The 14,991-nt window shown below is 37.1% G+C and overlaps 1 protein-coding gene across 1 annotated transcript in view; it reads left to right on the top strand.

Annotated features, from left to right (window-relative positions):
* Positions 1–14,148, top strand: part of LOC139943195 (uncharacterized) — a 47,093-nt gene extending 32,945 nt beyond the window's left edge. Inside the window, exons 5-6 of the mRNA XM_071940013.1 lie at positions 8,002–8,157; positions 12,033–14,148. Coding sequence (XP_071796114.1) covers positions 8,002–8,157; positions 12,033–12,665 — 789 coding nt within the window. The 3' untranslated portion in view covers positions 12,666–14,148. The remainder of the gene's footprint in view (positions 1–8,001; positions 8,158–12,032) is intronic.
* The last annotated feature ends 843 nt before the right edge of the window (positions 14,149–14,991 follow it).

The raw sequence follows: 14,991 nt of genomic DNA, 5'->3' as shown, positions 1-14,991 counted from the left end.
TATATTTTTTTGCCGTTGTGGGACAAATGCATACATTTTACTTTTAAATGGTAGAATGTCTGTATTCCATCTTTTAAAGACACTGGACACTATTGGTAATTGTCAAAGACCAGTCTTCCCAATTTGTGTATCTCAACATATAGGCCTAAAGCAAAAAATAACAACCCTGTGAAAATTTTAGCTCAATTGGTCGTCAAAGTTGCGAGATATGAATGCAACAACACCTTTGCTTTCAGATTCTTAATTTCGAGACCTCGAGTTCTAAATCTGAGATCTCAAAATCAAATTTGTGGAAAATTACTTTCTCAAAAAATACTGCACTTCAGAGAAAGTTGTTTCTCACAATGATTTATACTACCAACCTCTCCCCATTACTCGTTACCAAGTAGGGTTTTATCTAATAATTATTTTGAGTAATAACCAATAGTGTCCACTGCCTTTAAACAGGGTTATACTAAACCAATATTAGTGGTTGGCACAGTGGTGCATTGCTGGGGTCCAGAAAGGGGGGGAGGGTGAACGTTATTATTTGTGTCAATGTTATTAACTAAAATTCACAAATTAAGTTAAAATAAACTTTGTCAGAATATTATCTAAACCCCCCTTTTTGCAAACCTTATTTTCTATAATGTATATGTAAGCTCAGTAGTTCAGTAGTCCATTGTGTAGCCCAGTAGTTCAGTAGTCCATTGTGTAGCCCAGTAGTCCATTGTGTAGCCCAGTAGTCCATTGTGTAGCCCAGTAGTCCATTGTGTAGCCCAGTAGTTCAGTAGTCCATTGTGTAGCCCAGAAGTTCAGTAGTCCATTGTGTAGCCCAGAAGTTCAGTAGTCCATTGTGTAGCCCAGTAGTCCATTGTGTAGCCCAGTAGTCCATTGTGCAGCCCAGAAGTTCAGTAGTCCATTGTGTAGCCCAGTAGTTCAGTAGTCCATTGTGTAGCCCAGAAGTTCAGTAGTCCATTGTGTAGCCCAGTAGTTCAGTAGTCCATTGTGTAGCCCAGAAGTTCAGTAGTCCATTGTGTAGCCCAGTAGTTCAGTAGTCCATTGTGTAGCCCAGTAGTCCATTGTGTAGTCCAGTAGTTCAGTAGTCCGTTGTGTAGCCCAGAAGTTCAGTAGTCCATTGTGTAGCCCAGAAGTTCAGTAGTCCATTGTGTAGCCCAGTAGTCCATTGTGTAGCCCAGTAGTCCATTGTGTAGCCCAGTAGTTTCAGTAGTCCATTGTGTAGCCCAGTAGTTCAGTAGTCCATTGTGTAGCCCAGAAGTTCAGTAGTCCATTGTGTAGCCCAGTAGTTCAGTAGTCCATTGTGTAGCCCAGTAGTCCATTGTGTAGCCCAGTAGTTCAGTAGTCCATTGTGTAGCCCAGAAGTTCAGTAGTCCATTGTGTAGCCCAGAAGTTCAGTAGTCCATTGTGTAGCCCAGTAGTCCATTGTGTAGCCCAGTAGTCCATTGTGTAGCCCAGTAGTTCAGTAGTCCATTGTGTAGCCCAGTAGTTCAGTAGTCCATTGTGTAGCCCAGAAGTTCAGTAGTCCATTGTGTAGCCCAGTAGTTCAGTAGTCCATTGTGTAGCCCAGTAGTTCAGTAGTCCATTGTGTAGCCCAGAAGTTCAGTAGTCCATCGTGTAGCCCAGTAGTTCAGTAGTCCATTGTGTAGCCCAGAAGTTCAGTAGTCCATTGTGTAGCCCAGTAGTCCATTGTGTAGCCCAGTAGTCCATTGTGTAGCCCAGTAGTCCATTGTGTAGCCCAGTAGTCCATTGTGTAGCCCAGTAGTTCAGTAGTCCATTGTGTAGCCCAGAAGTTCAGTAGTCCATTGTGTAGCCCAGAAGTTCAGTAGTCCATTGTGTAGCCCAGTAGTCCATTGTGTAGCCCAGTAGTTCAGTAGTCCATTGTGTAGCCCAGTAGTTCAGTAGTCCATTGTGTAGCCCAGTAGTTCAGTAGTCCATTGTGTAGTCCAGTAGTTCAGTAGTCCATTGTGTAGCCCAGTAGTTCAGTAGTCCATTGTGTAGCCCAGTAGTTCAGTAGTCCATTGTGTAGCCCAGTAGTTCAGTAGTCCATTGTGTAGCCCAGTAGTTCAGTAGTCCATTGTGTAGCCCAGTAGTCCATTGTGTAGCCCAGTAGCTCAGTAGTTCTTTGAAACTAATAATCACCCATTATAAGTTTCTAAGAAAACCACAAGGTATGCAGCATGCAGCTTTTTTTGTTGTAATATTTCAATGTATGCTTAATCAGCAAATTTTCTTTTGGGGGTTGTCATGCTTGAGAAAGAAATCACTTTTCATTATACAGGGAAGTTTCAAATTCACAATAGTTGCTAGGGTCTTTGCATTGACAACAGTAGTGCACTAGTGAATTAGGTTGAAGTTTAGTAAGAGTGAGAATGGGAAAGTGGGCAGATTAATTTTCGAATCAAGATTGAGAAGACGTGAGATTGATCGTGCCTCACGAATATTGTCATCGGGTCTAGCTACAGCTACAGCAGACATAATTTTGGGCAGCGACATTTTTGAAGACATTACTTTTGTAAGGGTCAATTTATTGAAGGCATTACCGAGTTGTAATTGTCTATTTTGTGAGAAGTTCTTCAGGGCTAGTGTTGCCACTGTACAGTATAAGATACACCATGATGTAGAAATCGTAAGTTATATTTGTTTAATCCAAAGTTTCACAGTTTTGGATTAAGACGAGAGCATTCATTATACTATACCTAAAACCACAGAGCAGGTTGTTTGATGGAAGAGTTGTTTTATCGATCTGGCTTGTAAATATTTATGAACGATGTCACTGATAGTCACGGATATTTTGGCTTATTTCAAAACGACGACTACGTCTTACCTGATTTTGTTGAGTATTGTTCTAAGAAAGTTGTTCTAGCAATACGATTGTATATTATTGCTGGTCTCCTTGATTGTTTTAATTATTAGGTGTTCGAGGCAACGGCCCGGAACACCTCTTATTTTTGTTCATTTTTTATCTTCTTTTCTTTCTTCATTCTTCTTTTCAGCGTCCCTTGTCCCCTTACAAAAACATCTTTCCCAAACTTGTATCAATTTGAAACTTCAGACATAGTTAGATATGCATGCACTAGGAGAGGAAAAATGTAAGTTACGTCATGATGACATCATCCATTCTTGAGTTATGAAAATTCATGGTTTATTATTTCAAAAAATTATAACTTTTGATCCACATGACGGATTGTTACAATCGATACATCATCGGAAAGGTAATTCAAAACTCCATAAACGCCTCACAGACATGACCCCATTTTGACCTTGTCTGCCGGTTCAAAATTGAGGTTGAAAAATTCCACCATTGGTCGTGCGTAAAGATTTTGCACATAAAACACGTGTTGAGTCACGCTCCAGTGCTCATCCATAGAGCGTGATGCTTCGCGTATAATTAATAGTCTTCGTTCAAGGCGTGTTCAACATACAGTTCCCTTATGGTATAGTCTCTTCTGAAGTCGTCAATATTTCATAAGTTCATATTATTTCCTCAACCACACAAGCTAATTCGACAATCGTTACATCATATTAAAGGGCTTAACATACTTTACAAAAGTGGATACGTTGGTGACCTTTTTGTGACCTTTTGACCTGTCTAAACTGGAATTACCTGTAACATACTTTGAAAGGCGTTATTTAATGGATTTTAGGTTGATATGTCATGTATGTACACCTTTTGATGCTTTGCCATTACTTAATACAACTCTGGCAAAGGCCTGGTTTAAAAAAAATAATACCAATTACGTCACAAAATGTAAGAGCGCCCTCTAGCAGCAGATTAAACTCATCTCAAAATACACTTCTACTATATGTCTGTGGCAGAGTTTGTGATAAATGTTTCAAAATTGGTATAGACATGATCTCCTTCATAACAGCAACTTATCTGTGGCGTCTTAGCTTGATGACGTCATCATGTGTCATGTGGTATTGCTTTAAAGGTGTACTTTTCAAAGTTGTTTTTCGGCCAAACCAAAAGTTTGATAGAGGTAAAACTTTGTGTATTGTTAGTCGAGGACACTAACTTCTTGAACTCGAAATAACGTCATGATGACGCCATCATGTTGTTTTCAAAATGTTGTGCAATTTCGATTATTTATTACACATTTTAAGAACAAAGCAAGATGCAATAATTGTTTTTTACTCCACGCTTTTACTCCCGGAAACCAAACACCTACAGTTTGTTATAAAACAAACTCTGAATTTCTAGTTAGAGATGGTTCTGAGTTCCGAGCTAAGAGTTGTAACTGAGTTTTGGTCTGGAAATTCATTCTGAGAAAGGCTTGAGAGAGAGAGAGAAAAATAGTACTTGGCAAAAATAACCAATTCTTGGTTTATAATAGACCGATTACACTCCGTGCGTCACGTGACCTATAGTGGGTATTAGATGTAAACAAATACAGCGTACTGCATATAAATGTGCATTAAAAAGACATGATTACTGTTGCAATTTTTTGCTAAAAAAAGACTAAATTCTCGAAGTCACTGAAGAATCTTCTGGAGTTTGTAACATGATACCTTACCCGTGGCTGAACAATGCCAGTAATACGTAAACACAGTTCCACCAAATAGGAAATTCCAAGAGAATGTTCACACGATGTCATGTCTTTGTGCACGGAAAGTATAAACTCGAAAATTTAGGTTATTGAAAATATTCTTGATCACAGGGTGCTTATGAAAGTTGATGGATTGATGAAAGACTTCAAAGTATTATTTATTAATTTTATTAGTTCAATCTGAAGAAAACAACTTAAAAATGCATGTTGGCTAGGTGGATTTTCAAATAACATATGCTAAAAAAAATAAGTTTTCCAGACACCAAAAATGGCCAGAACACAAAATGAGCTGTTACCATGGCAACGGGCCATACAGTGATTTCAAAAGTTTATTTTGTTTAAATGCACCTTAAGTCCCCTCCACCCACAAGGTATTTAATATAAAAAAAAACTGATAGATTATTATAAGGTAAATACCTTATAATAGCTTGTTGCGTTTTCCCCTGCCAAAGTGCTCACTTTCCGGCAAAACTGTATTCACGCACTTAAAATACCAAAACATTTTATAAGTGTCATATCCACAAAGTGCCACTTTCGGACTTATGGCCCAATTCAATACCCCTGTTTTCGCTATAAGCAAACATGACAAAAACACCCCTATTTGAAATAATGGTTTGATTTTATAAAAACACTGAAAGAGTAAACATGGTTGTGCAATATGTGTGAAAGAAAAACTTTTACATTTTCCCCTTAAATTGGCACACCGGCTCACCGTTTACGCAATTTATGGGTGTAGAATCATAAATAATGTTTTTACAGATGGTTGCTGTAAAAAAAAACATCAAAATATCACATAATTAGCAAAAATGATTTTAAAAAACCAAAAGCCCAGCGTAAACATGTTTCCAGTCGTTTCAACTGTCAAATCTTCGTGACATTGTCGCACAATGTTGTAAGTAGACTGGTGCTTTGTTTATAGCAAGGTTTTACAATGACGCAGCATAAGGATCCAGTCTATCCATGTATTATAAACAACCAGCATAAATATACGGACACCAAATATACGGATCAGGCTCCTTCGATGATGGAGGTAGACCTTCGTGCTTCGACGTCCATCCAAAGATCGTCACGAAGAACACAAAGAAACTAACCCAAAATATGATGGGACAATGACAAGTAAACAAAGCATTCGTGGCACCATCTAGGCTTACTACTGCATAGCCATGATGCAGTTTGGAATGCGATCGTGGCGTTACATGCTCCCGACGTGCCAGGACCCAATTTCATACATGTGTCATAATGCCTGTATAGTGGCACAAAAAATTGCTTAGCACAAAATAGTATTACATAGCAGAAACTGATTACCAACCAAAATGTAGCTGCGTATGGAATGTAGCCGTAGCTTGACTCTGGCTTGAAAACGTACCTTTTGATATTATAGCGTAACTTGAAGGAACGTTAGCGTAGCTGAGTAGCTGCAGAGCTTATGGTACGTAACCAAAAATAACACTTCATTCATAGAATTAAAAAAAAATATTTTTTTTACAAAATTATGCTTTGAGGGAATTTTGTTTACACATTATGTTTTTTTCTAACCTTCTATTCAACATTGTTATTCACCTGTTCTTTTTACGATCGGGGGCTTCGTTTTGTTATCCTTTTTTTTTTTTCTTCGTAAAACATTTTTTAAGCTACTCACACTGTCACAAAATGCGGTATTTCTACGTTCTGACATCACCAATCTTTGTTAATTACCTGAAGTTAGGAGCCATGAAACAAAACAGAGCATAATATTGGAACGTTGCGATCATAAGAAATAACGGATTCGACTCGAGGTGTACCAACTGACAAACCCACGATGACAAACTTGTACTTAAAAGTTCACAGATTTACAAATAACTTACAGGGTTTACTTCTGTAATGGTAAAAGACTTCTCTTGAAATATTATTCCATGAAATGCTTTACTTTTTGAAAAAACATTAATACAATTATCAATTCTCGACAACGAGAATTACAGATGATAGTAAACACATGTCATGACACAGCGAAACGTGCGGAAACAAAGGTGGGTTTTCCCGTTATATTCTCCCGACTGCGATGACCGTTTGAGCCTAAATTTTCACAGGTTTGTTATTATATTAGTTGTGATACTGTTTACCGAATGTGTCCAATGGCTTTAAATAAGGTAAAAACTTTGAATTTTTTTTTTAAATCTTAGTTTGGCCGTAACCATGGCAACCAATGTCTGATAGGCTGCATATCAATTGATGATGTCATCGTCAGCCAATCACTATGCAGGAAAACCATGCTGTCTTATGGTTGCTTTTTTCGTAACGGAAGCTTTGGACTACTGGTTGAAATCGCTGTATCCTGACTGGACTAGGTACGATCCAGTCTTGCTTATAAAATTTCCAGGAAGAATATTAAATAATCTGTCCATGTATACTATTTGGGGGGCTGTCCCGACATCGATAATGGGACAATCTGCCATGTTTTTGTGACTTCTTTCTTTTTTGGAGCCATTTTTTTACATACAAATTTCTCTTTTTAAAGCCATTGGACATTTTCGGTAAACAGTTTTGTCCAAAGGACCCACACTTCGTGTATCAGAATTTAAGTATAAATCAAGCAAACCTGTGAAAATTTGAGCTCAATCGGTCATCGGAGTCAGGAGTAAAATAATGGGAAAACCCACCCTTGTTTCCACACGTTTCGTCGTGTCATGACATGTGTTTAAAATAAATCCGCAATTCACGATATCTTTCACCATTACCTTTTGTTGTCCAATGTCTTTAAAATTTTAGTTGCACCTATTTTTTCATTAAAAAAACGACAGATTTGCTCTTCATTTCAATTTGCTGCTGCATAATTCTGTCAATACTTTTCAGAAAAGGCAGAAAAAGACTGAATTTCAGAACTATTTTTTGGACTATGTAAATATTGAAAAAAAACCAAAAAAACACTGAAGATAAAATCCGGATTTTAATATTGCAGATTGATTGTGTATACTCGGTTACATACCCGAGTTCTGCGACAAAAATCACCTGTAGGCATATTACTCAAATGGGATTCGGTTAGCTGTAGTTCTTGCGGTTTTTCTGGTCCCACTTCCAGTTGGCCCGGAAGTAAAGGTTACTCAAGGCTAATCTCCAATGAGTTTGTAACTTAAAATAGTTTAAAAATCGGCTGTGTACTTTTTGACATATATAGTCCCACTTCCAGTTGACCCTGAAACTAGGGGTGTTTTAAGGCTAATCTTTAATGCCCAAGAGGTGAAACTAGTTTAAATATCAGTTGTAGTTATTGAGATACGGTACCACTTCTGGTTGACCCGGAAGTAGAGGTCAACATGGGGGTCGTGGTTTTTCAAAATTAATCCCCACTGCCCAAGGAGTCTTGTGTTTCTTGAGGTATGGACCAACTTCCATATTGAATTTGCCAGAACACCGGTAAGAATACCAAAATATTTGTTAAAGTTGTAACAAATTAAACAAAATTTTTTTTTTTTTTAAGAGTGGTGCAACAAATGGTTCTTGTTCAGTCATACCGTCATCGTCCCTGGAGGAACCATCTGCATGTTCTTCAAGCACAGAATTGAGTCCTTCAGGACACCAGAAAGGAGAAATTGTCTTTGTAGCTGGTCAGCACATGTGTGGGCAAATATATAAGGTGGGTGAAATTGATTTGTATTGGCAATTACTTTTAAAATGCAAACTCTAAGTAGTAGGCCCGTGAAAATTACTTTTGAGCATTACTTTCTCATAGTGAAAAATAAATACTATAAAGCACAAACAATAAAACCTTGAATTAAAGTGCCCACAATAAATTATGAAACTTGTTTTAATGCTTCATATTTTTTATTATTTATACCTTCTTGTATAATATGTTGCACATCAATAGAAAGCTGAAGTGTTCTTTTTAAAAATGTACCAAATACGGACATGAGACAAAGGCACAAATCAAATGTGCCAAAATTAAAAAATTTGTGTTACTGTGTGAACAATCAAATTGACACTGTAATTCAAAAAGCAAGGCAACTTACTGATCTTAATCCACTTTATTGAGACAAGAGGTTTAATAACGAGTTGATGATCCAAAGGCAATTAACCCAAACAATGTGTTTTTCAAGAGATAAAGAACTAACATTCTGCGTTTGTCGTGCTCACGTGCTCATCTGTGTTTAAACCATTCATGTTTCTGAAGCTTGATTGGTTTGATTATTGATCATTACATATTGACAGTAACTGTAATTGTCATTCATGTAGCCAAACTCAGCTACATGTAATAATTGCAAATGTGGTATCATTTAACATTTAAAAGAGGAACACTTCAGCTTTACATTACATAATACAAAGAGAGTAATAAATAATAAAAATATACGTGATTAAAAAAGATTTCTTAACTTTTTATGAGCAGTTTACAGCACCTTTCCCCCGCAGTTAATAATAATCTTAAAAAGTATGCATGGCAAAAACCCTACCAAGGGCGATATGACATTGGTTTGTGTAGTAGGGGTGCTAGCATTTACTGTATTTTTAAGGGTAACAAGTTTAGCTATATGTTTAGTCATTTTCCCATGCTGGACCCACACTCTGGAATGACTTACCTCTTCAAATCCGCAATATTTCTAATCTCAATACTTTCAAGATTAAGTTGAAAACCACACTGTTTAATCTCGCCTATGTGTAATTGCTCTATTTGTCTTATTTTCCTTGCTGTATGTGGTTTTTCCTCTTGCACCTTGAGCACCTCCTTTTGGTGGATTTTGGCGCCCTATAAATATTCTTTAGTATTATTTATTATTATTTTTATTATAGGTTTTCCCGGCCAATTTCAGCAAACAATCATTCAATTTCATTAACATGCATTCAAATTCACGCAGTTTCCCCTAATCCTCTCAAACTAGGGTTTCTTTTTAGCTTCTAAAGCATTCAATTTCATTTTCGTGCACACATGATTGCAATTTGATCGTTCAGATTCGCTTTAGTCATTCTATTTCATTTGTATGTATTCAAGACTACACTTTGACCATTCTTAAGTTGAATTTCTACTACCTATTTGCAATTGATGTGTTCAAATTACAGTAAGACCCACCGAAGCGAACATGATTTTGCTGCTAGGTTGAGTTTTCTTTTTCATTTATGTGCAACGAATTTCAACTTCTTTGCATTCAAATTAAAAGGGACTTATAATGGCTTTATGACACGAGTAAACTGGAAATTAGAGCTCCTTTACTAACACAGATGTTTTGCTAAGTGTTTCCATGTACTTTACATTATTAACATCATTTGTTGTAAATGTAATAATTGTTCCCTTTGCCTGCCTTGTTACCCTGAAGTTAAAGCCTGTATCCGATAACATTGAAATGAAAACCTTTTTTTTTTTGCTTTAGCCTTGTTGTCTTTGTTTTTGCTATGTCCAGAACTTGTCAAACAAGCTAGAAATTAACAAGTCTTTTTTAGGGAAACACTTACCTTAAAATCATAAGGGTTTGTTCTCAAATTTACAAATAAGTTAAACTCAATGTTATCCTGTTTTTTTTCCACAGGCTCTTTTCTTTGTTAACACGTTTTGTTTATGGGAATACAAAGCTGACAATTATAATGGTTGGTTCTCAAACTTACAAATAAGTTAAACTGGTGTTTTTTTTCACACTTGGTCTCTTTGATTTGCGTTATTGTTCTGGGTTATATTTTGTCTCCATCTTCTTCTTCTTAAAGGAACCTGGAAATAGGATTTTTTTTTCTTTTAAACATAAGAGTATATGTTTATTAACAATAAAACAATTTTTTGAGTAATTGTTTGTCACGATTTATATGTTAAAAAAATTAATCAAGTGCTTGGGGGGTTGACTCCGCCTACCCCTTTTGTGACGTAGGAAAAGGAAGACTTTGCCTCGATCAAACATAGACCCCCATCGATGCGTAGATAAACACACGTGCAAAAGTACATGTAATTCTAAGACGTGAGTTTGTACGCTGCGAAAAGGTTTTTTTTCTGGCATTTTTCCGGCAATGCCGACCATCAGGTGTATTGCTGCTGGATGCAGCAAAACAACTAAAGATGGGGTCAGTCTTCATCTGTTTCCTGCAGATCCCAAGTATAGGCGGTTGTGGGCTGCGAAAGTCAGATTAACTAGAGCAAAGTGGTCCGGTCCGACGTCTTTTTCAGCGCTGCAGCGAACACTTAGAGCCGTCGTGCTTCGAATCCGGATACACAACTCATTTGACATGACGAGAAGAGCCATTCTTAAACACGACGCCGTCCCAACAATTTTTCTAGCTAGTGGGAAGTCGAAGAAGGTATCTGAAAGACGTGACGAACTCAGAGGAGCATTTGCTAAACGTGAAAAAATCCGGGTAAGTTTGAACTTTGAGGGTATGTTTTTAGCTTTTGCCAAGTGACACGATTTTTTGTTGGTACCGCATGCGATTCACCGTGCGTGCAGGTCCTATGTGACCGTCCGCCCATTATACAGCAGCCATAGTGCGTGCGTGCAGTCTGCTCCGTGGCCGTATTTCTATAATAATACGTAGGCAGAACCACATCTTACAACCCATTTACTCACTAAAAAGTCGCATAGTTAAATAAAAATAGCAGCAATAGCTTTTGTAAAAACCACTAGACGTTCAACATGTTCAAGTTTCAATGTACGTATGTGTGTAAAATCGTGTCTAAATTTGTTTTGATGTGCCATGTTCCCAGACGTAATGTACGGGGGCCCGACTACAAATTTTCTCTCCAAATATCGCGCCTTGAAATACGTCATGAACAGCGCCCTCTCGGGGCCTACTCGTAAATTTGTAAATACAATCAAAACTAAGATTTTTAAACCTTAGTTAACTGTTTATTCACATTCCTCTCATAAAAACACATATTTTAGTGACAAAAGCTTTATTTAAAAAAAAGACCACTTCCAGGTGACTTTAACCTTCAATGATCTGACGTGCAAGATATCTTGGCATGTAGGTCTGGCTATGGTTATACCACCTGACGCATTTTTCATGAGTTATCTGTCCAACATAGGCAGCAACGAATGAGTATAAGCACATAGGCATAACGAAGAATTTTAATTTGAATACAAACATTTTTTGGAAAATGTTTGCCCATTAATGAAAATGAATGGTTGACCAGCTCTAGCTGCTGGCTTTCTATGCTTTAACGAAATTGAATGAGTCTTGCGGCCTGATGAAATTGAATGATGTAAGTTGACCAGTACTCACTCCTTTTGACTCTTGAATGCTGATTCAAAGTGCACTCATTTTCAAAACGAAATTGATTGAGCCTGGAGTTAAAATGAATGGATTTTTGCTGAAATTGGCCGGGAAAACCTATATTATTATTGTTATTATTATTATAGCACTTGTATTTGTGTTACAGCACCTCTTTCTGTATTGTATTGTTTATACATACACTATCTTTTCTTATTTTGTACATCGTTTTGGAAATCTTTGGTACGCAGCTCTAAGACTTATATAATTTGGTGCAGTGAAGAGCAATATTTATTAGTTGTGCAATTTATCTCTTAATCGAATGTGCAACAGGTTCGTGGATTGGAGTTGGAAGTGATGATTGGTGAAATCTACATCAACGACCAATCGGCAATGTGTTGGCCAGTAGTTGCCCAAGATGTGAACACAAGTATATCTGTAAGTCTTCCTCTTTCTCATCTTTTGGGTGAAAAAAAAAACATAACTGGAATGGCTAAAACAAAATCAAAACAAGTGTTGAGAGAAGCTTTTACCCAAACAAGAGTTAATTTGGGAAATGCTTCATTCAGAAATGCATTTAGAGTGGCACAACTAACAAATGCTATTATCAAGGAGATAAAATCAGCCTTTTGGTCCACCACTAGACAGAGAAATTTTGATCTGGGGCTAATATCTCCTGAGATTGATTGTGAGGTATTTAGTATCAGCCTACCGGACTCACCTGCTGCTGAATACAGCTACAAAAAGGACAATCTTGGCAATCTGGACAATATACTTGGGCAAGGTTGGGATACAAGTCAAAATGAAGGGGTTACAAGGTATGTTACATCCTTACGACTTGAAATGAACCGCGACCTCACACTTTCTGGGAGCGTTCATGTGGCTGATTTTGACTCTTTGATACCGTCAGTAAATTATAGACAAATTCTTAGACAGCATATGTTTTTATGTAAAAATGTAATTTAGTTCGAAAGGTCACATTCTCAGCTCGCCGCTGTTTTTCTATGGCTGAACTTTGTATTTAAACTGCGCCAATAAAGTATCACATATTTCAAATAGTGTGCACAAAACTAATTAATTAATCCGATGCACAGTTAACTTCTGTGCATGTTGATACCTCTTTTGCTGCGCTACGATGCTGTTTGGCGGATTTATGATGACTAATTGTCAAATTTCAAAAAGTGCAAAAGCCTCTCTTCAAGCAAGAACGTATTTGTCGCGTAATGGCTAACTCGGTTGCTAAAGCAATTGGGTCAGAAATGGGAGGCTTAAACCAATATGGTTTGAAAGCCGATTCCCTGATATGGGAAGGGTGTTTTGAGATAACGAAGCAACGAATGGCTGAACTGATCAAACAGACCAGAGGTCTTTTTGCCATTCTGCATAGTGATGGAGGACACATTCAGTATAGAATATCAGCAGTGTAAAGTTAGAAAAGTTGGAGGAGCTACATCTGCAATAAATTTATTATATATTTTGTCTTGATTTTGTCTGTGTGGGTGATTGCTTGTGCGAGTTCCATTCTGGAATTGGGTGATTAGGGGCTTTTGCAACTTTTGAAATTCGACCTTAAGCCACCAAAGTGCCCATAAATCCTCTAAACAACATCGTAGCGCAGCTAAAGAGGTATCAACAATGGTGTTTTGTCTTCTATAGTTACTCTCAAAATACTCTTGTTTCCTCGATGGCCAATTGAACCCAAAATGTTCACAGGTTTGTTACTTCACTGCATCTGTTGTGAGAATAACTGGTCTTTGTTAATATTACCAAGTGTTTCCATGGCCTTTAAAATATGTAAATACAGTGTATGATTCTTAAGTTTATTTAATTAAGCACTTTTTAAAGGGAAGGTATGCGTTTGGTAGTTACTAAATAAACAAATATTAACTTGAAAACTGACTTGGTATTGATACGGGCATTGAAGAACTGTTGATAGTATAATACATGTTGAGAAAGAGGTAATTTCTCAATAAAATAATAAAATACTTCTAGCTAGAAGTCTTTTCTTCCTATCTGAAAACTCCGATGGTCAATTGAGCTCAAATTTTCACAGGTTTGTTATTTTATACATATGTTGAGAAACACCAAGTGAGAGGACTGGTCTTAATTACCAACAGTTAGTTACCAAGTAAAGTGTTATGCTTTTAAGGTTCACAAGACCTTAGTTTCTTAGTACAGAATTAAAATTAAGTGAATCTGAGCAATCTGCATGTTCTGAAGCTGCTGAATAAATCTAAGCGAGATCGGAGATGATTTTTGTTTAAATTTGCTCAGAGTGAGCTAGATTAATTCTGTACTAAGGAACATGGGTGTGCTGAAGCTACTTGTTTAATCTAAGTGAGATCAGAGACATTATTTTTTTCATGTTGCTTAGATTGAGCTTAGATGAATTCTGTACCAAGTAACAAGAAACATGGGTGTTCTGAAGCTACTGGTTGAATCTTAGCGAGATCGGAGTTGATCGTTTCAAGTGCTCAGATTGAGCGAGATAAGCGAGATCAGATACATTTTTCATTGCTCAGATTGAGCTAAGATTAATTCTGTACCAAGAAACATGGATGTTCTGAAGCTGTTTGTTGAATTTAAGCAAGATATGAGATGATTAATTTTAAATTTGCTCAGATTGAGCTTAGATTAATTCTGTATCAAGAAACATGGGTGTTCTGAAGCTACTTGTTGAATCTAAGCGAGATCTGAGACATTTTTTTCTCAAATTGCTCAGATTGAGCTGGGATTAATTCTGTATCAAGAAATGGGTGTTCTGAAGCTACTTGTTGAATCTAAGCGAGATCTGAGACAATTTTTCTCAAATTGCTCAGATTGAGCTGGGATTAATTCTGTTAAAAAAACATGGGTGTTCCGAAGCTACGGGTTGAATCTTAGCGAGATCGGAGTTGATCGTTTCAAGTGCTCAGATTGAGCGAGATAAGCGAGATCGGATACATTTTTCATTGCTCAGATTGAGCTAAGATTAATTCTAAGCAAGATCTGAGATGATTATTTTTATATTTGCTCAGATGAGGCCGAGAATAATTCTGTACTAAAAAATATGGGTGTTCTGAAGCTGTTGGTTGAATCTAAGCGAGATCTGAGTTGATCATTTTTTTAAGAGCTCAGATTGAGCTAACAATAATTCTGTACCAAGAAACATGGGTGTTCTGAAGCTGTTGGTTGAATCTAAGCGAGATCTGAGATGGATAATTTTAAATTTACTCAGATTGAGCTGAGATTAATTCTGTACCAAGAAACATGGGTGTTCTGAAGCTACTGGTTGAATCTCAGCTCAATCTGA

This window comes from Asterias amurensis, chromosome 10, assembly GCF_032118995.1.
Source record: "Asterias amurensis chromosome 10, ASM3211899v1".
Lineage (NCBI taxonomy): Eukaryota > Metazoa > Echinodermata > Asteroidea > Forcipulatida > Asteriidae > Asterias > Asterias amurensis.
This window is presented reverse-complemented; position numbering and strand designations above follow the sequence as displayed.